At 39.3% G+C, this 26,473-nt stretch overlaps 2 protein-coding genes across 6 annotated transcripts in view; both read right to left on the reverse strand.

The window, feature by feature from the left end:
* The window catches only part of arhgef3 (Rho guanine nucleotide exchange factor (GEF) 3), a 51,080-nt gene extending 50,577 nt beyond the window's left edge, over positions 1-503 (reverse strand). For all 5 annotated transcript variants that reach the window (XM_055010400.1, XM_055010399.1, XM_055010397.1 and 2 more), the window contains exon 1: positions 266-503. In XM_055010400.1, the coding sequence (XP_054866375.1) occupies positions 266-287 (22 nt within the window). In that variant the 5' untranslated portion in view covers positions 288-503. The remainder of the gene's footprint in view (positions 1-265) is intronic.
* Positions 504-3,622: 3,119 nt separating this feature from the next.
* The window catches only part of il17rd (interleukin 17 receptor D), a 44,801-nt gene continuing 21,950 nt past the window's right edge, over positions 3,623-26,473 (reverse strand). Inside the window, exons 3-16 of the mRNA XM_055010947.1 lie at positions 22,235-22,357; positions 19,900-20,018; positions 16,198-16,318; positions 15,504-15,548; positions 14,822-14,973; positions 12,774-12,839; positions 12,478-12,532; positions 11,562-11,672; positions 9,969-10,153; positions 9,747-9,862; positions 7,467-7,724; positions 5,960-6,487; positions 5,583-5,866; positions 3,623-5,473 (exon numbers count right to left, since the gene is read on the reverse strand). Coding sequence (XP_054866922.1) covers positions 5,358-5,473; positions 5,583-5,866; positions 5,960-6,487; positions 7,467-7,724; positions 9,747-9,862; positions 9,969-10,153; positions 11,562-11,672; positions 12,478-12,532; positions 12,774-12,839; positions 14,822-14,973; positions 15,504-15,548; positions 16,198-16,318; positions 19,900-20,018; positions 22,235-22,357 — 2,279 coding nt within the window. The 3' untranslated portion in view covers positions 3,623-5,357. The remainder of the gene's footprint in view (positions 5,474-5,582; positions 5,867-5,959; positions 6,488-7,466; positions 7,725-9,746; positions 9,863-9,968; positions 10,154-11,561; positions 11,673-12,477; positions 12,533-12,773; positions 12,840-14,821; positions 14,974-15,503; positions 15,549-16,197; positions 16,319-19,899; positions 20,019-22,234; positions 22,358-26,473) is intronic.

A 26,473-nucleotide genomic window follows, 5' to 3' on the forward strand; every position in this document is an offset into this window, starting at 1 on the left:
GACGTAAAATGTCCTCCAGCTCTGGAATGACCCTCAGGCTGAGGCAAACGTGACTCACAGCAATAAAACCTGTTTTCTCCATGAGAAAACCAGAGTTTTCTGAGTCTCTTCTTCACCTCAGACTCCTCCTGAACCCTCGGCAGACACACAGTTAACACACAGTTCACTCTGTCCGTCTCTGGCTCAGCCCACAGTTTCAACACTTTTAGTGCTTTTAAAAACCTAAATAAAGCGGATAAACAACCAGAGAGCAGCTCGTCCTCACCGGGATCCCCACTGACATCCATCACCTGCCTGCATCGGACCGCAGCTCCTCCCAAAGCTCCGGAACACAATGACGATCCGTGGCTTTACAACAAACAAACAAACAAACAAACAAACAAACTGGTGTTTCCAGATTCTGTCGCTCGTCCGGTGAATAAAAAGTCAAGCTTCTCCTCTTCACGTGAATAAAAGTCCAGGTTGAGCTGATCTCAGCCACAGACGGAGTCGCTGTGATTCTTGGTTCCTTCATGAGTCACAGCTGAGTCTCCTCATGTCAAAATAAGAGCCTCATTTATTACCACTGTTATTTACAAAGTCTGATCTAAACTGATCTATTTCTATAATTCCACGTCATTTTCCTATTTTACTCTTTACTTAATCTTTTACATGTACTTGTTTTCTTATCTAATCCCTTTTAATGACTTCATAAAGTTTGTGTGCATTTTAATCAACTTGTCTGTATTTTTATTGTATTTATTTTCTTCCAATGCATTTAGTATTTTATATTTGGCATATTTTGATTGTTTGCCTTTTTCCTGACAAGCTTTTGTAATAGAAATAAACTTGCTTGCCTGCTTAGAAGACAAACATCTTCTTCCAATCGATAAGCAGATTTACATCCAGAATCTACCAAAGCCAAAACATTTATTTTTTTTTATTTGTAAAGCCATTTTCTTTGAAGGACTTTTTCAATGTTTTTGGGGCTGAGATACATCACATTTGCACAATTCTTTTTAAATGACATTTACTATTATTACTAGAAACAACCTACTTATTTATGTGTAATCGACATGATCCAGTCAAACCTAAATATATATATATATATATATATATATATATAATATATATATATATATTATATAATATATATATATATATATATATATATATATAAAATAGCAAAAAATTAATAAAACTGGTTTTGCATTTTTGCAACAGTGGGTTTTACGGGGTTAACTTATCTGTTGTGTTTATTTTTTTTTATGTAATTTTACTCTGCTGCATTTTGTACTCATTTGTTGTCTCAGCCTGAATCACTGAATCATTTGGATTTACAGAAAAATTGAATATAACAGATCTTACAGGTTGGAAAAATACAGCTCAGGCTTGTGCACTTATTTTGAAGGCGGGCCTTTGCAGACTGGCTGACTTTGTGCCTTTGAGCACCGTCTGTGAGTTTTACTGGCTCCTGTTGTTTTAGGCTCTGATGCCTCACAGCGTCCACACTATAGAGCTGTCTGCTGCTCTTTATGTCACTGAGGTCTGAGTGTGTTTCACTGGAAGAACGTAAAACCTGTTAGTCAGCTTGCAGCAAATGAGAGACGATTAGCAGCTGGAGAGCAAACCCTGTAATGCCTGACCTGTCAAAAATAGCCAGAAAACTCACATTTTTGGAACTTAGATGTTTATTAGATCTTTTAACAAAATCCAGAAGAAAAATTTTGCCCCATCATTTTGGTTATGATATATTTTTTGCATTAAATTTGATCCATTGGGTGTTTTTTGGCAACTTTCTGCTCACAACAATCTAAAGCAAAACTCCACTGGCTCCAGTCTACTAATCAGCACTGAGGGAGCGGACACGTTTCAGAACAAAAAAATAATACAATAAATGAGATTAAAAGAAAGAACTGAACAACAAAGTGCAGGGAGCTTTGTCTCCATCTCCCAGTAGGTTCTCACACTGAACATCTGGACTGATTCCACTAAACCTGCTCCATCTCCTCCTCCTCCTCATCTTCTAACTGCTCCATGCCACTTGTGTTGCCATCCAGTTTGTTGACGACATTTTCAGTGTAATTTCTTTTTCATTTTTCTTCCTCTAGTCTTTTTGACATCTAAAAATAAGTCAGTATGGTATAGCGATTGTGATTTCAGAGGAATTGTTTGTGTAAAAAACTCAAAACGCATTTGAAGACGGCATTTTATTCATTCATTAAGTTAAATAAGTCATCAAAATAGTGTGTCTTCGTATTTTCACCGCTATAATGTAGACTACATTGCAAAAATGTTACATGACAATGCAGGAAAAATCATGTTATAATCCTGGAGTATCACATCATTTTAATGAGTTAACTGAAAGATGAATTACTCAGTAAATATGCACTTTCAATGTAGAAAATACTTATTTTTTTAAAAAATGAGCAACAATTTAGATGCTATTTTTACCATTACTTCTTGAAAATTAGCAATGATTTTCCAAAAAAAAAGTGTGTTGATGATTTCATGAGTAGACATTTTGAAGAGGGGCAAGAAACTTCAGCTGCTTGTAGTGGAACGATGATCCACAAGGGGGCAGAATACATGGATCAGGTTATATACAACTGGTTTTTAAGGAAATTATTAATCCTGTTGATGAGATAGAGGTCTCAGAAACTTATGGATCCTATGTGATAAAAATGGTTATATAGGGCTATTAAATATGTGGTTTTGACGCAGCAACATTACCTCCTGGTTATCTGATAAACAAACTTCACATCCGGCAACAAAAGTAAAAATCTATGAGCTGCTGATGCGACTACCAAGAGGAATCCTACAAACTCCCAGTAGTCTGTGACTGAAGAAAATATGAAAAGAAGAATGTTTGTGTCGATTGATTGATTGATTTCCTAAATTAAGGTACTATAAAACAGTACATTTCTAAAATAAAAAAAAAAAATACTGAAATAACACTCTATACAAAATAAAATCAGATTAGACATTTTCAGAGAAAAATACAAATATTTACAAGTGGGAAATGCTCCAACTATCCTTCCAACAAACTCACACCTGTAGACGAACCAAAAGCGTCAGCAGCAACTCTGAAAACTGACTTTAAAAGGAGTTTATAAAAACTCACAGCACACTGAACTCAAGGTTTGTGATCCAGGAAACAAAATAAGTGCAGCTGCTGATCCTCGGTGTCCTCTGACTATCATGAAATATGTACAAGGGATCAATAACTGCACATTCCTGTCAGGAAAATAAAAAAGATTTACAAGAAAAAGCCTGGAATTATTACGTTTATAGAAAAATTCTCTAAGAAAAATTCTCTAAGACAAATGAATGGTTGGCCATTTCTGAATTTTGACATAAAAAGTGAAAAAAAATGTGTTTCATTTCTCCTAAATTTGACATGTGACAGAATTCCATCATTTCATTTGACAAACTTGTCAACATGTCCGGGCAGAACTGGGCTTATTTAAAGTCATGCGGTCATTTTAAAAACTAAAGCGCCATCATCTTTGCCACTTTCTGCAACAATGTTAGAAAATGATTACAAAACATTAGGAAATGTACATCTAGAAATTTAACATCAGTATCCAATACCTGAAAAGCTTAACGATGTAATGGCAGTATAGTGTACCGAGAACAAATGTTCTTATCGTGCATGAATTTTATTGTCAGAACCGCTGAATGAAAATGCAGTGAAAAGAAACAACTTTTCAGTTCACAATAAACAGATTTACACTCTTCCACCGTATTATGTCACATTATTAGGTTTAAGTACCATTGCTGACAGCTCTTTAACAGTACTACAATACTCCATCACTCTCTACTCGGAAAATAAAAGGGCAGATTTATGTAAAAACGGCAACTTTATAAACAGTATTCATGTGGTTTTCTGCAAATTGTTAAGTGTTGAGTTGGTTTGGATCCCACATGTTGAGAATATTACAAATAATAATAGAAAACACATCCTGTTGTGTCCTTTCTGCTTCAATGCGTTCAGCAGCTTCTAGTTTAGCTGCTTTGAAGATGTCAGATGTTGTTGCTGGGTCACATTTGAACACGTCTGCAGTCCTGTGCCTTCCTGTATTTCTGCATCCAAGATTGTAAGAACAATCAGTTGGTTTCAGCGTCTTGTTTTGGTAACGAACACCCACTCACAGTCAGCCATCACTAATCAATCAACCAATCCATCGAGGCATGCTTTGGTTTGAACTCATCTGATTTCATCCGCCAGCCTCTGGAGATCCAGTTCCTGAAAATCCCTCCAAGCAGGCGTATTTTCCAGAGACTATCACTGTAGATGACCTGCTTACCATAGATACCAGGGAGCAGTGGTCCTGAACTTCATGTTTCCCACAGATATTGGAATTATCGTCACTCCAGAACAAGGTGGTTGCCATGGTTATTTGGACAAACGCAGTCATTACCATTGTTACCAGGGAAAAAAGTTTCAGAACCCAGCAGTTACCATGGCTACCTGTGACCAATGTTGGACAACCGAGCGATGACCACAGTGGACAGGGACTACGGTTGTAGAACTTGGAGGTTACTAAGACAACCATTATAAAATGCAGCGGTTACTATAGTTACCATGGTTGTCAGCGTTCTAGAACTCACTGGTTACAGTTACTTGGGCTATCAGCTCCAGAAGGCAGTGGTTACCATAACTACCAGTGACAAATGTTCTACAACCCAGTGGTTACCACAGTGACCTACTGTTCTAGGACTCAGTGGTTACCATTCAAAATGTAGTCATTACCATAGTTACACCAAGAAGTAGTGTCCCAGAACTCTGCGGTTGTAGTTATGATTAAGAGGACTGTTGTTCTAAAAATGCGGTGGCTACCATCGTCACCAGGGATCTGTGTTCCAGAACTCACTATTCACCAGAGCTACATGGGCTACTGCCCTACAAGGCAGTAGTTACCACAGTTAAATGTGACCAATGTTCTACTATACAATGGTTACCACAGTGATTGTGGAATATTGTCCTAGAAATCTGGGGTTACCATAGTTACCAGGCACCAATGCTGCAGAACACCATTTTTACCATAAACACAGGGGTCTGGAGTTCCAGAAGGCAGTGGTTTCCATAGTTACCAGGGAACAGTGCTCAAAAAACAGTGGTGTATGTCACAGTTAACAAGGACTACAGCTCTAAAATCAGTGCTTACCATGATTACCAGAAAGTACTGTCACCATGGTTACCACTGCCAATGCAAAGGTAAGTTCTACAACATAGCTGATGAGAACATGTGACCTCCAATGCCTTTTAATTCTTCCAGTCATGTTTGATTGGCGATGACAGTACAGACCAGTATAGTTCTGGCCCTGTGATGACATCACTGGGCTGGTCCTCACTGATTGGCTGTTGGCGTCCTCTATAACAATGCCACAGGAGCGAGAGCGTTGCTGTGGTGATGGTGGTTCAGCTCAGCTTTACACTCCGTCACAGAGCTGCAGCAGAGCGACGCGACGGCCGGCAGCTCCTCGTCTCCTAAAAGACACGTGATCAGTGATTCTGTCTTCATGGCAAAGATACACGAATGAACAGGAGGAGGATATTGCAAATGTAAAAAGCATCAGGTGACAGACAGCCTCCTTACCCAGCCCAGAAGAAGACGATTCGCTGTCAGCCAGGGAGGAGGAGTCTGCTTGGTCATGTGACAGTCCTTCCATTAGAGGGATAGAAAGCTCTGAGGAGGGGACGGACGAATCATAGATCCCCGAATCGCGAGGAGGTGGGACCTCTGGAGCAGATGGACAGCTCTCCTCTACCTGGACGGGGTCAGGGCACACCTCATCCTGCAGAATGGGGGGAGGTGAAGAGGAGGAGGAGGATGAGGAGGAAGGCTCCTCTGGTAAAAGTCCAGATATTCCAGAAGTGGACCTGAAAGAGACATAAAGCAGCAGCAGTCAGACAGACAGGTGGTTTCATGATAGTCTGAAGCTTGGGGGATAAAAAACAAGGCGGTGTTATTACCTTGAAGTGGCTCTCAGTGAGCAGTGTGGCAGGCTTGGACTAGGACAGGGACCAGGACTGGGACACAGACCAGGACTGGGACTTGGACCAAGGTTGAGGCTGGAGCTGGAGCCTGGGGCCAGCAGGAGCATGTTCCTCCTGGGTTCTGTGTCGCTGCCCTCCAGTGGCAGCGTTCTCACCACCACCTCATTCAGCACCAGGCCAGACTCAAACCGCTGCTCGGACTGAGATGAGGAGCAGCAGGGAGGCTTTGGGGGAGGACTTGGAGCTGCAGGCAGAGGAAGCTGTTTGGAGGACGAGTCGGAGGAGGTTCCTCCTGCAGGAGCCAGCTGCTTCTCGAACCAGTCGGGGTTCTGGCTGATGTGCTGGTGCATGTTGCAGATGGAGACGTAGAGCGAGCGTCCGGACTTGCTCCTGAAGTAGTTCCTCCTGGAGACGTTGAGCGGCTGCTGCTCACGCTCAGCCAGACTGGACTGACTGGAGTGGAGCCGACTGAAGAGCTGAGGCAGCTGGTCCATCAACTTAAACCTGAACACATTCAATGATGGTTTTAGGGACTGAATAACCTGCCAGTTACTGTCTTCATCAACCCACCACCACATTTGAAAGGTATGCTATCTTTACACAGTCGCCAAAATCACAGTCATTTATCAGAGCCAGTAACTGTAAAAACAGAGAGACATTTGGAGCTTTCTGATGGTTCTTGAACTACTTATTTAGCCAGATCTAAGCATAAAATTGTGATATTATGTCACAATCAATCTATTTTACATGTCACATTTATATATTTTCCAATAATACATAGTTCCTCTCAACAGATTCTAAAAACACTAAAAAAATTCTCAACTCCTTGATGCAACTGTGAAGCCATCAGTGACTGACGGGTGACCAACAGTCAAATGGCAAAAATTCAGAGACCTTTTTGCTTAAGTGGGATGAACTGCAGGCTGTGTTTACAAAGAGCAGATAAATCAAAAATGTCTCTAGTACACAGAGTCACGACTTCTTCCAGCCTTGGTAACACCTGTGGGAAACTGGAAAATTTTTCATTACAAGTATTATCTTTTTGTAAAATAATTGATCAAAAAAGTCCATCTATTTCTATGTTTTATGGTATTAAGGTGCTGGAATTATTACTGCAGTGAAAAATTAGACTAAAAAGAGGAAACATTTGACAGGAACACAATATTCCCCAGAACTGCTTGGAGTTCAGGATCCCACAATACACACAAAACAGGTTTATAATTATATTTCTGGATACCACTCAGATGTTTACATGTTTTGACGTTCTAAAACCCAGAAATTCAACATTTGTTTTTATGTTTAATGGAATTAAATCTTCACTATAGTGCAGAAAGGACATTTTTGAGTTCTACTTCTAACCACAGTTGTGCTGTTTCTGTCGGGGTGCAGGACTTTATATTGCAGTAAAAAAAAAGAATAATAATGTGACAGGAGCACCAAACACCTAGAAAGTGTTTGGGGTTCAGAGTGTTGACTGCTGTACCTGGGAGCCAGACTCAGCATGGTGGGGATGTCGTTTTCTGTCGAGTAATCGAAGTAAACCGTCATGTAGCGGTTCAGCTCCTGAGCTCCGCCCCTCTCGCTCTGCTTCGCCAGCCGCAGCTTTTCTGCAATCATGGCCACACCCACAATAAACAGGTCACCGCCCGACCCACCAATCAGAGAGGGGCTGCTGCTGCTGCTGTTGTGACGGCGACTGACCGGCGTCTTTCCTCGGCGGCTCTTCTTCTCCATGTAGTAGCTGCAGTACAATGCAAAGCAATATGGAAAAGAAAGGATTAATGTCTCAGTGTAAAGAACGTTCACTGGTACAGATCATATTAGTAAGTTTTATATAACAAACGTCTACCACAGCCACCAAACAGTGAAACACACAGGTTGGCTCCCTCAGCTCAGAGAAGTCTAAACTACAGGTACTTATTGTTTGTCCTTACTTTCTGTAGCACTATGAACCCAGGAAGAGCTGCAGATGGTTAATTAGTCATCCCAGCACAATTCACCAATTTTTCTCTGTTCAGCAATTTCTAATTTGTCTGAAATGTTTATAGCAGAAAATATGGAAATTAATAAGGATACTTGTTAATTTTTGACTTGATGTATCAAATACTTTCCAAAAAACATATTTTTTAAGTTGCACGTTGACCCACTTCTAGCACATTTTTTCATACATTGAAATTTCCTAGATTCAATTCAATTCAATTCAATTCAATTTTATTTATAAAGCGCCAATTACAGTCAAATTGTCTAGAGACGCTTTACAGAACCCATATGCCTGAACCCCCAGAGCAGCCCTAAGGAGACAGTGGCAGGAAAACACCCTTTTAACAGGGAAGAAACCTCGAGCAGAACCAGGCTCTAATGTGGGGGAACCATCTGCCTGCTGGCTGGGCGGGTTGAGAGGGACAGAAGAGGTAGAGAGGTAGAGATAGAGGGATAGAGGTAGAGAGGTAGAGGGTTACAGGTGGAGGTAGAGGGGTAGGGGTAGAGGGTTAGAGATAGAGGGGTAGAGGTAGAGGGTTACAGGTGGAGGTAGAGGCATAGAGGTAGAGGGGTAGAGGTGGAGGTAGAGGGATAGAGATAGAGAGCTGGTGGGGGACAAGGACCATAAAACACACAGTATAATACATGCATGATAAGACAGATGATACATGCAAAGTACAACTAGCATGGAAACTAATTATAGTTTACTGCTATGGTGTACGGCTCTGACATTAAATATACTACATATATAGCTGGTGGTAAATTCAAAAATATGTAGATGAGCAAATCAAGTATAGTAAGGGCAATGCAGAGTAGATACTGTCAATTTCAGTCAATTTAGACCTCATATATTCAGCTCAATCCATAATTTGAGTGCAAGAAAACTTGCTGAAAGTGGGTCGGCGGGCATTTGTTTTAAAAGAAAAAATATGGAAGTGAAGAAGAAAACAATGTGGAACGATGGATGGTAAAAATGTAGAGAAGAACAAAAAGAAGGAAACATAAGGAGCAACTGAAGAGAGGATAATGTGAACAAAAAGATGGAACAAAATACCTCAAACTTATACCTATTTGAGCTGTAATATATTTGAAACTATTTTAAAACACCTTTAACACTGCTTCATTTCACCGTTGAAATATATTTTTTTCTTTACGCTTAGCATCTTCTAGTGGCCACTGGTGGAACTGCAGTATTCAACACAGCAGCACCAGTTCTTTCTACTGTTGTTTTTAACCCTCGTTTCGTCCTGCAGGTCAAAATTGACTCATTTTAAAGTTTGAAAATGTGGGAAAAAAATATATTTTCACAGTGAAACTTCTGATGTCCACATTTTCGACATTTTTGGGAAATCTTTGAACATTTTTTGGTGGAAAAAAGAAATGTTAAAAATGTTTCTTTAACAACATTCACAAATAAATCAACTGGATTTTGGTTGATTTTTATGTGAATGTTCTTAAAGAAAATATTTGAGGTTTTACTGATATATATGGAATCACTAGATATTTTTAGGATTTTTTTTGAAGATTTTTACTCATTTTTTTCTAAATATTTACAAGAATTTTCTTGCCAAATTTGAGGGATTTTTTTTTTTTTAAAATAAAACTTTTAAGGGAAACTTTTCAGGAATTATTGGAATTTTCTTCCTGAAGGTTTTGCAAATTTTCAGAAATTTGAGGAATTTTTTTGCTGAATTTTTGGATTTTTTTCACAAGGAAATAATATTGTTGGTGCCCGTAAATGAGGACAACAGCAGGGGTAAAGACAGTGTAGTAGAGAGAGTACCGTAGGCCTTTGGAACAGACGGTGATGATAAAGTTGGCTTCGTCCAGCTGCCGGCTGAGCCACGACATCTGGCCCTCTTTGCACATCTCCAGGTGTTCCCACAGGTCGAACACAACCTGAGCAGGAGCAAACAGAGATGTCACAGCCACATACCACAGTTTATTTCCTCTTATTCATCATCGTCCACTTAGCCAGTCTCCGGTTCAGGTCTGAACATCTCACCTCACAGTTGCAGAAGTCCTGCAGGAAGTAGGCGAAGCTCTGGATGACGCTGGTGTGTTTGGGACAGTCTCTGTTGGAGTAGCAGATGAAGACTTTGGGGCGGGGCCACGGCCGCTCGGCATTCAAGGCGGCGCTGTGATTGGACGACTCGCTGCTCTCCTCATCTAACTGACTGTAGATGTTTTCTAAAAGGGAAACAGACATGAACGCAGATAACAGACAGAAATTCAACCATCAGATTTGGATGTTTGTTTTAACTTCACCATGTTTCAATCACAGCAACAGACAAACTCCACTTAGTTCAGAACGCAGTCACTCCTGTTTCAGTCTGTACACTCAGGATAGACGGGTTGACAGGTTTCAGGACAAATTTTAAGATTTTATTGATCACTTTTAAGGCCCTTCATAGCCTCTCTTCGAATCTTTCTGATTTATTAGTACCTTATTCACCAGCAGACTCTTAGAGATCCCTGGACAGAGGCCTGAAAATGGCTGAGTCACTGACATCTTTCTTCTTAAAATACACTTTTATCAGAGACTTTTCTGATCTTGAGTTTTTCTTGTTGTATCTCTTTAAATGGGTTGATTTATATACACTGCACTGAGTTTTTATCTCCGACAATTTTATTAATTTTATTATTATCGTGTCACTTGGATTTTAAACAGTAGTCTAACATTAAAACTGATTATTATCTAACATGTCAAAGAACTTGAAGTTACAGCCACGTGCTGCTAGTGAACGAATCTCCAAATACATTAAAATTCATCCTTTGGGTTTCATAGCTGCACAACAAAAAATAAAGGCTCCTACCAGTGAGCTGTGCACATCTGCAAGCACTCTGAAGACTGTATTTTGAACTAAAAACTGAAAAAGTTACAATATGGAAGGAAAGAAATTCATCTATTTTATTTCATTTTTTTACACGAATCCTCTGAGTCCCAGTAGTTCCTAGAAGCTTTTTGCTCCCGTCACATTTTTACTCCATGTAAGCTTTTTCCTCACTGCAATACAAAGTCCCTCACCTGCATGGAAACAACACAACCATGGCTAGAAGTAGAGAGAGCTCAAAATGTCTTCTGTGCAGTATGACAAAGTTATAAATCCATAAATCATCAAAAAAGAAAAACTAAAAGTTGAATTTCTTTGATTATTTACTTTGCAAAAATTTTAAAAATCTGGAATCGATATACACAACATATTTCCAACTGTCCGGTACCGTTTGCCTGCAAAGTCTGCAATATTGTCACGTAACTGTTGGTTGTAGCTGATCACTAATGGTTTTACTGAGAAATGTACTCTTTTGTATCTTACAGAATCTCATTTCTGAAAACTGTTCATTTTTTTAGGTGAGACATGTAGAACAAAGTGATTTTGATGAACCATCACATTTTTAGGTTAAACTTTGGTTTTCCAACTAAACAGTACGTCACAGATGTTTAGTTCAAGGACTTTTTCAAGGTTGAGAAGTCGACAAATTCTTCTGTTCTTACAGTTTGTGGCTTATAAATGGTATAATTTTGACAATTTAACATGACTTTCAAACCCAAGGGATAGAGAGACCTCCTTTGAATCGTCCTCATATTTCCTCTCACCTTGCTGCTTCTTACGACACATGACAGTGAAGAGGGTGGCGAAGGCAGACATGATGACCAGAGGCACCGTGATGGCCATGGCACGGATAGGCCCCGCCCAGGGGGAGTGGACTGGAGGATGGAACAAACACACCCAGTATGAGACACCTCAATCTGTTCTCGAGCATATACAGAGCATTTTGGTTGATACACAAATGACAAAAGGTCTGTTATTGGTAGGGTGAACTGTTACAGAGCCAAAGGATGAGCCGAAGTATCAATCTGACATTCAATCTGATTATAGTAGGAACTGAAAAGCAGGCAAACTGAGAATGAAAAGAGGAAAAAGAAGAAAAAAAGGGAAAATGGTGATTGAAGTCCTTTTCAGATTTGGGACAATGAATATTGCTGCTTCATCTGTGTGTTGAAGTTAGGGTCACTTTTCTGCTTTTACTGTTTTTGACTCTGATTGATTGTGTTTCCAAGTCGGGAATAATTTTCGAGTAATTAATGAAGTCGCTGCCGTTGTTCCACATGGATCCTGATGCTGTCTGATGTTGCAGGTATTCAATAATCTCAGAGGAAATATTCCTACAAACAGCTGGAAGCAACAGACTAAACTTCAGTCTTCCAGTTTGTGAATGCCAATAATCTGACTGGTACAGACTGTCCTCACTGCAGTGATGTTTTATGTTTTCATGGCCATTTCAGTTTGAAGCAGATTTGGAATGAAATTGCAGAGCAAAATGAATCATAAAGGTGTTTAGTGACTTTTAAAATGAAAAACTCTATACATTTAAATACATCGTGCTGGGTGATGGAAATTAAGCATTTAATCAACCACAAATCACTAACTAAAATAATCTTTAGCCACATCTTGGACAAGTTTGCTAATTGTCCTTTTCATATAGTGTTATATTACATGAGTGTGTCTCACCTTGGCTGACGTGGTACTGAGTTTGTCTCCTGGTTGTGTTACCATCATCTCTTAGCTGACAGGAAAAAAGGACAACATTGACACAAAAGGAAGGAGTAGAGAGGAGAAAAAGAACAAATTCAAGTATAAACAAACAAATATGACATTTGAAACAAAAAAACTGTTTTTAAATAAGCTATGTGTTTTGCATTTTAATAAACACACAAAAGGTCCACAGTAGATTTCAGTAGATCCCATTTTAAGCATTTTACTGCAGTGTGTATAGCTGAAGCTTGCCCTGTGCTGCGTTCAAGTACCTCTATAGTGTAGGTCCCTGGAGTGACATCCTGGAGGATGCATGTCGCTCTGGGCTGGTTCACATCCTGCAAACAGTTATGCATTAAGAAAAACTCAAAAAAGTCACATTTTTATCCTGATTAAGCAACGAATTTGCACTTTTTACAAAGTGTAGCTTATCGTCTTCTGCACTGCTACAGCTGTTAAATGGGATAATAAATTAATAAATAAATTACAACATAAATGAAATGAAAGTACAGATTTCTATGGCTTATAATGTAAAAAAAAAATCGTGAAAATCCAACATATATTTAATTAATATGCTGAAATATACATCATAGAAGCTATAGTGATGGTAATTATTTAGTAGAGTAACGGCCATACTAATGAACTGTACTGATGATATGTGTGTATAAGAAAGGAGTGTGAGGGTCAGTTAGGTCTTTTGGATCATGGAATTGATGGTCAGCATGTGAAGTCTGAAAAAAAGCTTTGAAAAGGACATTCAGTGAGGCCTCCATGTGTCACTAGAAGGGTCCATTCTACCAGTCTCAACATTGAAATCAGACCAAAAACAAAGAAGCTGTACAGGGTTTGAATGTAAACAAAAGCACAGAAGCACTGCAAAGAGAATGATACAATGCAGTGAGGTGAAATTAAGATGATGATCAAACTCAGGGAGACCTATGATGCTCACTGGGCAGAGTAACGAAGCTTATTTAAACTGATGCTTTCTGTGACCATCTTGGTTTGTTGCAGGCCACTCTGTGAGGTGTACAGTAAATCTACAAGAGGACTGAAGATCACCAACTTTGCTCCATGTCTCCTTTTCTCAAACATCCCTATTCCCATGGGATTAGTATTACCTCGGGACCAATGATGATTTGTAATAATTGCAGAGGATGTCTGTGATCTTAATCCCATGCAAATGCACCTTGTCTCTAATTTGTAAAGTAAAAATTCCCCTGCAAATTACCTAACCATATTTTGTCAAACACCAACGTCCAGTGAAAATACTAGTCAGTGCGAATCTGCATCTCAGTGATTGAGGGGTATTTCAGTTGCTTTTTTTTTTTATTGTGTGCCTTTTTCTACCTCTTTCCTGGTTGAATTATGGAGGCTATGGAGAAAATTATTGACAGCGTTTTAGGTGCAAATGCAGGAGTAGGCCTATACACAACAGTGTGACACCAGCGGATGTTGTGACGTGCACAGATTTGACATCATATCCCGGCTGTAATGTCAGTAAATTTGAGTAAAATACAGACTTTGCAAATGCACTGCAAGAAACACAGGCGTGTGTGTGTGTGTGTGTGTGTGTGTGTGTGTGTGTGTGTGTGTTGGGGGGGGGGGGGGGTAAGTCACAAATTACCAGAGATCCCCAGGTAATACTAATACTGTCCGAATACTGTATAAGATTATTTGGTGTTAGGGTAAATCAGGGAGCGTGGGTGAGTCAGATTAGAAATACATCACATGAACACTGTTGGAAACATTAGTTTAGACAGTCAAGAATCAACACTGCTTAGGAAAATTGGTGTTTTTGAGTAATACTGTCCACATTCTGAAGTGTGAAGTCACTCAAAACCTGCTTAGAATTAGTATTGTACATCATTTTTTTCCTGTTTATCCAGACACAGGATGCAGTGGCGGTAAACAAGAGATTGAAAACATCCCTTTCTTAAGCAGTGTCTTCCATCTCCTCCTGGGAGACAAGACATGTAATCCCTCCACATGTTCTGGTTCGAACCCCGAACCTCCTCCTAGCTGGTTGTGCCCAGAAAAACTCCAAAGGAAGTGTCCCAGGAGGCCTTAATCACCCCAGCTGGCTCCATCTGACACAAAGGTGCAGCCATCTTTGGGTCGCTATCCACAGCTAATGATCATAGGTGAAGGTTGGATCGTAGATCGATCGGTTTGCTGTCTGGCTCAGCTCCATCTTTAACATGACAGTCTGGTGCAATGTCCACATCACTCGGACGCTGTGACAATCCGTCTGCCCAAGCTACATTTGCATCCAATATTTTTACACATGATGTAAAAACATGTACAGCACAGTTGGTCTTACTGGTTTGCAGCGCTGCAGTCTGAAGGGTCCGTCCTGCCGGAGTTTGTAGTACAGGTAGTAGAAGTGGAAGCCGAAGGAGGCCGGAGCCTGATCGAAGGCCACGTGAAGGTTTGATCCAAGCTGAGACATGTTCAGGGTCTTTGGCTTCCAGACTGCAGGGACAGAAACAAAACCTCTAACAGATGTGCACTTTCTTTTCAAATAAATAAAAAATCTGAAGTAAGAAAATTAAGTAATACCTAAATATGCTATTTGTTGTCAAATAAAAGAACCCAAAAGGGAGACAAACATCTATATTCCTGCTTCTCCTGTTTTATATGTACATACAATCCCATCTGATTAAGTAAGAAGTCTTAACTCCACCGCGCTCCCTGTTGGAGTAAAAAGGATTCACTTAGAAAGGGTTAAATTTTATTCACTGGTTTGTCTTCTGTGCTATCTTATGTGATTATTATTATGTGAGAGCTGTTCAGTCCTTTGGATGTGTAAAATACTAACAAGCTTGAAATCTTTTGTGACTACATTTGTCCTGAAGGTAACTGTTCCATGCAGGAAAACTTAACTTAAAATGAGTTTGTGTGAAGACTAATTCACAATAAACGGATGCAGCAGGAAAGGCCAACCAGTTTACGACTAAAATGTCTACATGCGTCTTTGGTGGTGACGACACTGAGGAACTCACATGGTTTACAGACCAGGTTGTCCCATCTGAGGAGGACTTCACATGCTGTTAGAAAAAACACACAGAAATGGAAACACAATTTGTTAAGATCTTATTGTGTAGTCTCAACTTTTTCTCAACACATTTTAAGAGGCAATCTTGGCATTTGTGGTTGTTCCTTTTTGTTTTGTCTGGATTGACATCAGTTTCACCACCTTGGAAAGTACACAAACAGGTTCAGGAAGTATTTAGGCAAATTTGCACGAAGTGAGAATAAAAAAAATCAACCTCACAGCAACTTTAAAGCTGTCTACATGTTCTGTCATGTTATCTTGAAATCTAGGCAGCAGGCCATCTAAAGACAAACCTCAAACAGAGCACCACGACAACTATGAAGACTTTTGAGATAGACTCCAACCCCCCGTAACCCAATTGAGGATTAAGCGGTGTATAGATAATAGATGGATGCATGTGTTTAAAGACACAGTGCCGAAGCCAATTTCACCATCTTAATGATATAAATAATGCACAGTACTCATCCTTTAAAACCCTTACTTCAACCTCTGACAGTTTTTTCATAGGTTTCTGTTATTTCCACCATAGCAGCAACAGGAATGATTGCTTTGCTGGAGACACTTGATAATTTATTCACACAATAAATGTAATAATAAAGTAATTCCTAACCCAGCATGGGTAAGAGGAGTGCTGGACTTACAGTTGGTCCGGAGGAAGGACGGAGGGAAGAAACTCTCGTTCATCAAAGATGGAAAGGGAACAACTCGAACCAGGTAATCAGTGTCAAATGTCAAACCAGTGAACGGCTGACTGCTCAGCTTCTGTGTGGAGAAGATATCGACAAATTATTCATAAATAAATACAATGATTCTGATTACAGCAGTCAAATGGAACGAAACAATGAGAAACAGTAAAATTTAGCAATATGAGTAAATAAGAGTAACTATGTGTGTTTACTTCATTCATTCACCAGGAACAATACACATTAACCCTCTGAACCCCAAAACATACTGGTAGTTTGGAAAGGCATTTTGTCTGACAAATTCTCTGAGCCAGAAACTGTAAAAACAAGATGATGAAAGAATAATAAGATTTTCAACCTTTCAACGGTCCTTGAAACACTCATCTCTGACATGTTTCAGTAGAAAACTTAACCAAATCTGAGTTTAAAATCTGACTAATTTATCAAAAATCACTTTATTCTAATTCCCTCTTTAAAATATTCACTTAAAACTGTGAAGCTATTGGTGAGTCAGCCACAACAGTCACATGACAAAAACAGGGACTTTTCAGCTAAAGTGCAGTGTTTGTATGAAAACAAATAAAAAAAATCTTGAGTTCTCTCTACTTCTAGACATGGTTGTGCTGTTTCCATGGAGGTGCAAGGACTTTACAATGCAGAGAAAAATGAGCCCATAGTGAGTAAAAATGTGACAGGAGCAAAAAACTACTTGGTGTTCAGAGGGTTAACTGAGATCATTGTGAGGTAATGCACCAAGATTTTGCAAAATGCTTTTCATCTGTAGTCCCTGAGGAGGTTGAAGCTAAAAGCAGACAGCAATAAGAATACACAGTGTAGCAGAATTTCTATAGATCAACAGTTCAGGATGACGAAAGTGGAAAACAACAAACTTAAAGTGACTTAAATGTCTACAAATTCAGCCTGTTTGAAACTGTGAGGAAATGATTTCAAGGCTTCAAGGCCACAGATGTTCAAAAGATGATACAATACACCCAGGTTCAGATGTTCATTGAAAGAAAGTGTCTGTCTTTGCCTGGTGTTTTTTCCTGAAACTACACTGATGTTTGACTACTAACACAAATATGGTATTTTAGAATAAACTAAGGAAGTCTGGACAGAAAGTGACTTGTGCCACATCTCTTAGATCATCTTTTAGTGAACCCACTACACATCTTTACATTAACGGTCAGCTTTGTTGCACATACGGGAGGTCCTCGGTTTACGACGTCCTCGACTTACGTCATTTTGACCTTTCGGTGGAACTGATTACGGGCCGGTCCTTGGTTTAATGTACAGTGACTCGTCGTTACGGAGGAACTGGTTCAGTTGAACTAGTTGGCGAGTGGAGCGGATTAGAACGTAGTCACATGGTGCTGTAAGACAGCTTTGTTTATATTTGCCACTACATTGGATTATGTTACATTTGCTAACTTCACGATGGCTCCCAAGCGCAAGTCAGATTTATTGTTTACATCTTCGCCGGTATTTTCCTACTGAGTTGTGTTTCAGTGTGAGCTAATGACTGTTTGTTGTTACTGTAGTTGTACATACATGTAAACTAATCATATCGTGATGCATGTAACAGTTTTGTTTATATTTTCACCGGAGTTCCGGCTTACGGCAAAAATCGACTCACATCACACCATAGGAACGGAACTCCGACTCCCTGTATGAAGTTATTAACTCCATATGCTTTTCTATCACTTCAAAATCCCTGGATATGCTATATTTTCAGTAAATTTCACTTGTAAGATTTGCTTTCTTGTTAATTCTTTATATGCTTCTTTAAAAATTCTCTACTTGTCAGGTTGAACTGTGACGCAACAATTAACATGTCAAATTTGTCATATGTTAAAACCTACTTAACAATGAAACTCATTCTGATCTTAGAGGTGTATCTCAATTTGTAGACAGAACTCTGCATGATGGACGGACAGTAGCACAGAGTGGGCTTACATCCTGCAAAGAAGTGTTGTTGTGAATTCTTCTGATCAGAGACTGTTCAGACTGTAACTGCAGATTGTTACTGTTTATGCGAGCTGATTCACTGCTTGCTGCCGGTGCACAAGTCAGAGATGATGTATGTTTTCGCTGCTGTTTAGAGAATGCTTGCAGAGGCCGTGCACGGACTCCAGTATGTTCACACACATGCAACACATGTAAGCAAGCATGTTGAATCAGAGTGTTGAGGAACATGGCACTATCCACAGCAGAACCATGTTTCTGTGACCACTGGTAGATGCACATTTGTGATTTCTCCATGAAGCTCAAACTTCAGAGAAGAAAATGTCCCATTCTGGAAAATTTTATTCAGTTTCCAACACCAAACAAGGTGCATTAGGTCGGGTGTGAACAAGGAGAATGCAAGCTGCCCACCAGGAATCAATCTATTACTGCTGACTGTTAAGGCAGAGCTCTACTGTAACATTCTGAGGGAAATAATTCAGCACAAATGACCTCAGCTGTGACTTGATGGGAAAGCACAATAAAAAAACTGCATAGGATAAAACCAAAAACTAAACTAAACCAAAAACAATGAGCTTGAAATCCACAGGCAACTATGTGTCTCTTTCTCAGCGTAACGCTCCGTGTGAGTTCACCAGCTAGTGGCTAACTTTGTCTGTCTGTGATTCAGAGCTGAGTACTGAGTACAGTAGGAAAGCTGCAGGGCATAAAACCAAAGACAATGAGCTGGGAGAAGATGAGAAGCTCATGGGGAACTGCATTAACCATGGGATAAGTTTCTGTAAGTTCACCAGCTGGTGACCAACTTTATACTGTGATTGTGCATTGGTTTCTGTGGCCACAACAACACAATTCTTCACCAGATTTTGCTCCACGTGACGTCTGCCTGTTGCCCAAAGTACAAATTAAAGAGTCTCTGTTTTCATAGAGTTTAGGAGATTTAACACTCATTGCAGGTGGTGCTTGGCGTGTTTACATAGTGGGACTTCAAGAGAGCATTACAAGCATTGCAGGAGCACTGGGAGAGGAGTAACACTGCTCAAGGGGCTACTTCAATGGGGATGAAGGCCGAATTTAAATCAGGTACAGTTTTATGTTTTTGGAGTCACGGTCTCATAACTTTTTAATAACACCTTGTATAGTGCATTTTGTGCTGCGATTTTTGCAATGTGCAGGGTAACATCTGGCAGCGTGCTGTCAGAGATATTGTGGTTATAAATAAATGCTTCAACTTAAGAGGAATAATGCTCATGTTCACTTAACTAGTTTTACAGAGTGTTAACTCAACAAAAGTCAAAGCAGTGGAGGTCCAAATGATCACTTACAGTCAGAACTTTCAGAACCAAATCAGAGCAAAAACAGGATGCAGAGATTTTTAAAAATATTATTGTAATTGACTCTTTAACCTTGCACAAATGATGAAGTGATCAAGAGTTCAATTAAATCTGAGGGTAAAACGATGTTTCAGATTGTGATTCTGCCCCTGAGGATGTGAATACTTATGCAATACTTTTTTAATGTTTTATATATTTAATTAATTGGCATTACTTTATAGAAATCCACTTTCACTTAGATACAAAATAGTCATTTTCAAATATTCTTCCTTAAAAAAGCCTAATTAAATCTACCATGATTCAATGTTGAAAAGCAATGAAAGGGGAAAACTATGAGTGATTAATGAAGTTCTGGTCCTACCGTGTTCCTGTAGGAGTAGTTGAGCTGCCGAGGATCTTTGAGGATCAGGTGTTGACACCGTTTACCTTCTGGGTTCTTGTCCTCCAGGTAAACTCTGAAGCCTTTAATGTGTTCAATCCCTGCAGAGACATTATGGGAAGTTCAGCCTCACCACATCCATCCTCAGCTTTCTTTTTGTCTCATTTCCTCACCCATTTGTTTCATTTTCTATCCTATTCCCCTTCCTTGCTTCCTCTTTCCTCTCCTTGCTCCCTTCCCTCTACTCCTGTTTTTCATCTCCTTCTGTCCTTGTATCTTAACCTTTGCTAGCATTTATCTCCTCCTGTCTGCACCTTCCTTGTTTCCTGCCGTTCTCTTTTCTCTTCACCCCCTCCTCCTCCTCCTCTTTGAAAACACATCTGTCTAGTAATTACACCTTTACATCCACCAGACATGTTTTTCCTATTAGCCTGTTTACTGAGCGTGAGCAGCGGTAGAACAGGTTTTTCTGTCTTGAGGCGGATTCCTGAACAACTCTTTCTCGTCTTCTCCTACAGAGACAAGGATCATTTGCATTTTAACGGCAGCAGCAGTGTGACCTCAGTTTCTGCCTTTTCCTGTTCTTAAGTCTCTGCATGCTTCAGTGTTGATTTAAGGTGTATATATTGAGTAGCAAAAATATTTCAACAACATACTTAGAGGACATTTCCTATTGCAGCCTGGCTTACAAAAATCGCACAAACATGGACCAGTTTTCATTAAAATCAGCAGAAGAAAGTGCAGTGTCAGTTTCCACACTGAGACAACATAATTAATAGAATGCTCAAACAGTGAAAAGGAAAATAGAAAACTTGAAGGAAATAAGGAAATATGATGTTTCAGTTTCCTCATTGCTCCAAACAGATCTTATGTTTTCTTCTGTATTTACTCTCTCAGATGAAGCTTAAGCTTTAATGGGTATTGACTTCTGCACTTCCATTTTTTCACCATTAACATGTTTGGACAATATTTCAAAAATAAACTTTAGCATTTTCCAGATTTTTTGAGTTGATGCTCAGGGTTTTTTTTTTTTTTTTACAAGCAAATTCATAATGTACGTAAGAACCACTGACTGTACATAAAGATCGACCAACCCTCGTTGACGTCACCCTCACTCTTAATCATGCAGAATTTTAAACCATAATACAAAATTTACATTCATACAGTTGTCATAAACAAAGAAATTAGCCACAGAGGCCAAAACTGTTTTGTATCAGACTGTACAATTGTTTATTTCCGTTTCAAAAACAAAGAGCAGAAAGGAGATAAGTATGGAGGAAAATTCAAAATTTAAGCATTAAAATTTCTACAGAGCCAGCATTTGCTTTCAGTATTGGTAACAACTGATGTACATATTAATTACAAGTTTTCCCAATTTTGTAAAACAAATGAATACATTTTCTTCTTTCGATGATTTACAGCAATTTAAGTTTGTTATATTCCACAAAAGCCTTTTTGATTTGTCTTGACTACTCATGACTTCCCTGATAACATGATCTGTAAAGACTGGGGGGATTTTATTTGTGTGAGTAGCGTGACTGCAGGAGAGGAGGCTGCATTTTCAGGACAGTAAATGTAGGACCTTGTTTTTCCTGAAGCCCACAGACACTGGCAAAAAACTAAATACCTATGTACAATTTGGGGTGAAATAAACCTTTAAAATAATGAGCACATTGAAACTGAAATATTCAACCATTAAAACTCATTTGCTAAAAAGTAATATTTGGGTAGAGCCTTAAACTCTGCAATGTCCAGTTTGGCAGGTGGCACTGTCACATAATAAAGATACTATCATAGTGTGATAACACCAGCTTCACTCACTTTAACTCAAAGATTTGAAAGAAAAAATGTATTTCTTGATGCAAACCATCGTAAAGCAAAATGCTGAAAGCAGCAGCAGTGACTTTTTCTAATCTGTTGTCTTAATATTAATATTCTTATTCAGAGAAATGGTGTTGTGTCTGTTGTTTCTGACCACCAAAGAGAAAAGTGAAATCCTCCAAAGCCACTGTGTAGATGGTGACGTGGGAAATATCCTCTGTGAGAAAACAACAGGCTGTTTTGTCACAGCGAGAGGTTCACCTTACACCGAGCGCACACACATTCCTTCACGGTCACATCGTGGTATTGTTGTGTGAGATGTGATCCTCTTTCTCTCTCTCCAGATCAAAGGGGAGCACAGAGCAGGGTAAGCTTATGGATTTGAGTACTTTCCAGCTCTTCCTCCTTCAACATTTTCTCCTCTCCCTAAAATCTGTCTCTCTAGAGAAGCGTGTAAGCAGACAGACAGCTGAACAGGTGAACAGACAGACAGTACCTAGTGGACTTGCAGACCAGTGGACGACCACAGCAGCCTGATCCTCACAGGCCAGATGGCTGAAGGAAATGTTGGTGACTTCATGAATCACATGTTTCCCCAGTGGGTAGTTTAATGAGCAGTCTAGAGACATGGACAAAGAGACAGAGAGAGAGAGAGAGAGCTTAACAACAGCACACAGAAGAAATATTTTGACAAAATAATATCTCAACACATATCTGCAGTAGTAAGTGCTCTAGAAACAAAGTGACATTAGACAACGTGAACATTTCAACACCGTGATGACATTAGACACAGGATGGATCATCAATACTAAGACAAAGAGCTGTCAAAGGTCTAGTCTAACAAACATCTAGTCTAAAAGCTTTGCAGAGAAGTCAGAGCTCTTTGCTGGATAAATTCAGAACTATCTGGTAGTATCCACATGTGTCTCTTTGTAGTATTTTATATGTGCTATAAAGGAGAGCAGCAGTCTTACGGTTTCCCAACATTAAATGAACATAACTGACTCTTACACTGACATTTAAAATGCTCTGCTCATAATAAAACAGTTCAAGTAGATAAGATCACTTGGGTTCAAGCTGGGTAAATTTGACATTTTAAATGACTTATTCCACTCTTTCAAGGTCATTTTTGGGAAGGCGTGTGTGAGCTGTGTGTGATGCAGGGGAGAAGACTAGTGGCTTGTCATTTTACCCCGTTTTCAACAACCACCACAGCTTTACCTATCAAACTTTAACCCTGTAAACCCCCAAATGCTGTCAGGTTAAAACGCATGCAATATTTTTAAACAACTACCAAAATTACAGCCTTTATCTGATTGAGAAATTATAACAACAAAGCCAATAATCAGATGATCAACTTTCTGACGGTCTTTGAACAAAGCATGAATGACAAACAGCAAAATTTGCACAAAATAAAGAGTTTGAACTAGAATCTGTAAAAAGCTAAAAATTCTGCACTTCTCAGAGCAACAGAGAATATATGGCAGACTGTTTTGGACATAAAGTGGCATCATGAAACGTTTTAGTGCCTACTGACATGGATACTGGCACATTAGAATTACATTTCTGATATTATCAGCTGACATTTTATCAAAACTTCACACCACTTGGAGTAGATCTACAGAAAAAGTGCAAAAAAATCTTAATAATTACAATTTTTCATTGAATAACTACACAAGGTTTGCATGTTCTCCCTGTGCATGCGTGGGTTTTCTCCGGGTACTCCGGCTTCCTCCCACAGTCCAAAAACATGCTGAGGTTAATTGATTATTCTAAATTGCCCGTAGGTGTGAATGTGAGAGTGATTGTTTGTCTCTGTATGTAGCCCTGTGACAGACTGGTGACCTGTCTAGGGTGTCCCCTGCCTTCACTTGAGTCAGCTGGGATAGACTCCAGCCCCCCCATGACCCTAGTGAGGATTAAGCGGTGTATAGATAATGGATGGATGGATGGATGGATGGATGGATGGATGGATGGATGGATGGATAACTACACAAGTCAAAACCAACTCCAACAGCAAAATTTATGTTAATTCCAATTTAACTTGAACAATATATGGCTGTCGTACGTGTCAATATGTAGACAGCTAAAGGTTAAAGTCAGGAAGAATTCTGTTAGCAGTGAATTCCACGGCTATTTCTCTTGTTTCATCTTGAGAAAGATGAAGATTAAGGAGCAGAGGAGGAGGAGGAGCAGCCAACCATGAACCAAAAGGGCTCAGAGGAGAAAAGATGGACTTAGGATGTAAAAAGGAAACGGGGCGTGAGCAGAGATATGACTCACTGCTCCTGTTCCTCCTGCCAACCGCTATTGATGAAGGTGAGGAAGCGGAGAGGAACTTATGCACAAGTAAACGCTCCCCTTCTTCTCAAAGAGGGGTCATGTTCAGAGCTGAAGGAGAAGGTCACGACTGGTCGCTCCTCTTCCTCCTCCTACTTCATCTTCTGTGAGAACGAGAGGAAGGTTGTAGTTTGTTACTCTTCCTCCTTTCCAAATCTTTGTCTTTAGATTTTCTTTGTGAGACAAAGCAGTGCAGAAAGAGAGGAAGGAGGGCCAAAGTTCACCATCTTCCTCCTCTTCTCCTTCCAGTTCAGGAGGATGAAGATGAAGCAGTGTAGGACGAGGAGGCACAGCAGCCTGATCCTCTTCATGTTCATTAATCAGCATTCTCATCTCCTTTCATAGGACAGCTCATCCTAACTGTGGTTTGGATTCCTGGCTGAAAACTGTAGTCTTATGTTACACCAATAACGTATTTTGTGGAATTTTGCAGCTGTGTTTTGTATTTGCTGCTGTCTATCTTGGTAGAATTTTTGTCATGTCACTTTTGGTCACAGCTCCGTCTGAGTGAAAACTTATTTTAGGATATTTTTTAATGAGAATAAAGTGATTTTGATTAAACAGAACAATTTTAAGCGTAGATTTGGTCTTTTTAACTGACAGAGGCATGCTATCTTCAAAAAACATTTTCAGAGCCTGAAACTGGAAAAAGAGTAGAACCACTGGATTTTCAACTCTCTGACCGTCCTTAATCTATTTAATCAGGACGTGATTTTCTATTCTGTTGGAAAACTTTCCATTGTGACATTTCAGCAAAATCACATTACTGTAAGTCTCATTTTTTAAAAATGGTAAAAAACAAACCATGTGCAACGACCATTACTGTAAGAAAATAAAGCTAACAACAAATCTGCACTACTTTGCACAGCTACTGTCACCAATGGCCCAGCATTTTTTTATTTATTTTTACAGGATCTGGTTATTTTTTGGTTAATATCTAAATGACACTTGTAGAATAAAGTAATCTGATGACATATGATTATTGTAGGCTTAAATTTGGTTATTTGAACTGCTGAAACTGAAACATATCTGGCTCTAACAAATTATGTCACTTTTGTGATTTTGTGATGACAAACCTGCTTGCCGGTTTTGAGGTTCACAGGTTTAAATATTTGAATTAAGTATGTTCATCAGTTCGGATTGTCTTAATGTACAAAACATGCTATGCATAAAGCTTACTTCCTAAAACTGTGTTTTTTCAGTGGCGGATTAATCCACATTTCCTCCAGAGAGGATTTCCAGCAGCAGATTGGTGCATGTTGTTGACTCCTAATACATTATCGTGTGCGCAATGGAGGGACCCATAGGATAAACCCACATTTGAAACATGTTTGATTTGTTGACAATTACAAAAATAATAATTGTCACTTGTTCTGGCTACTTTTTTGCTGCTCCAGCCAGAAAAGCGTAAAGTGACATCTCTTTGTATGTGTTATTCTGTTGATAAAAATTGGAAAAGTTGAAGGCATTATGCATTTTCCTTCATGAACATTTCTGATAACAAATGCCTATTAGAGCTGTTTACTTTTTCATGAGCTGAGATTTTTGTGATTGTAACAAATATAACAACAGCTAATCCAATCTAACATACAAAAAAACTACAGCTTCTATTAAAATCTATTAGCATTGTAGCATTTCTAAAATAGTTGCAGCTCTTTTGTCGACCCGGTGACTTTTTATTGCCTCTAACTTTCACAAAACTGTGCTGTTACCTGTTACTTACTAACCAAAATACAAAATTAATAACAATACTCGACTGTTTTAGAAAGAAATATCATTCTTAGACCGACAAATGGAGAGAATGACACAACTTATTGTTGAGTAAGATCATGTTCCAAAGTTGTAATTTATGTTTTTGCAAATATCCCTTATTCTGAAAGAGATTTTCCTACTTTTGGGGATTTTATGCTTCTTTCCAGCGATCGATACATTTACATGTTAAAGGTCACCCTGCTTATTATTCTCCGTGGCATCACTGCAAACAGAAAGAGGAAGCCTTCGACTCTCCTTCATCCTTCATCCAGTCGGAGCAGAGGAACCACTGAGGTGTGTCACCCACACACACCTCAGTTCACACACATAAAGAACCGGCTCGATTGTCATGCTAAAACACCACAGCGCTTTACTTTGGGTTTCAACAGTTTTCATTTCTACTCGTAAGCAGAGGATGCATCATCATTTCAATAGTCACACTGACCCCTGGCCTCCACATTATCGCTGACATAATATGTGTTGAGATTAAATAGAAGGGAATCGCTTCTGTAGAGAAAAAAAAAGAGGTGACCAGTTCGGCTAATTGGGGATTCGTTCCCTGAAGCATCATAAACATCTGTGTTTATAAAATAGTTAGAAATAACTGGAAAATGCATAGGTTTCTGTCAAAAAAGTAAGACAG

This window comes from Amphiprion ocellaris, chromosome 5 (assembly GCF_022539595.1).
Source record: "Amphiprion ocellaris isolate individual 3 ecotype Okinawa chromosome 5, ASM2253959v1, whole genome shotgun sequence".
Classification (NCBI taxonomy): Eukaryota; Metazoa; Chordata; class Actinopteri; family Pomacentridae; genus Amphiprion; species Amphiprion ocellaris.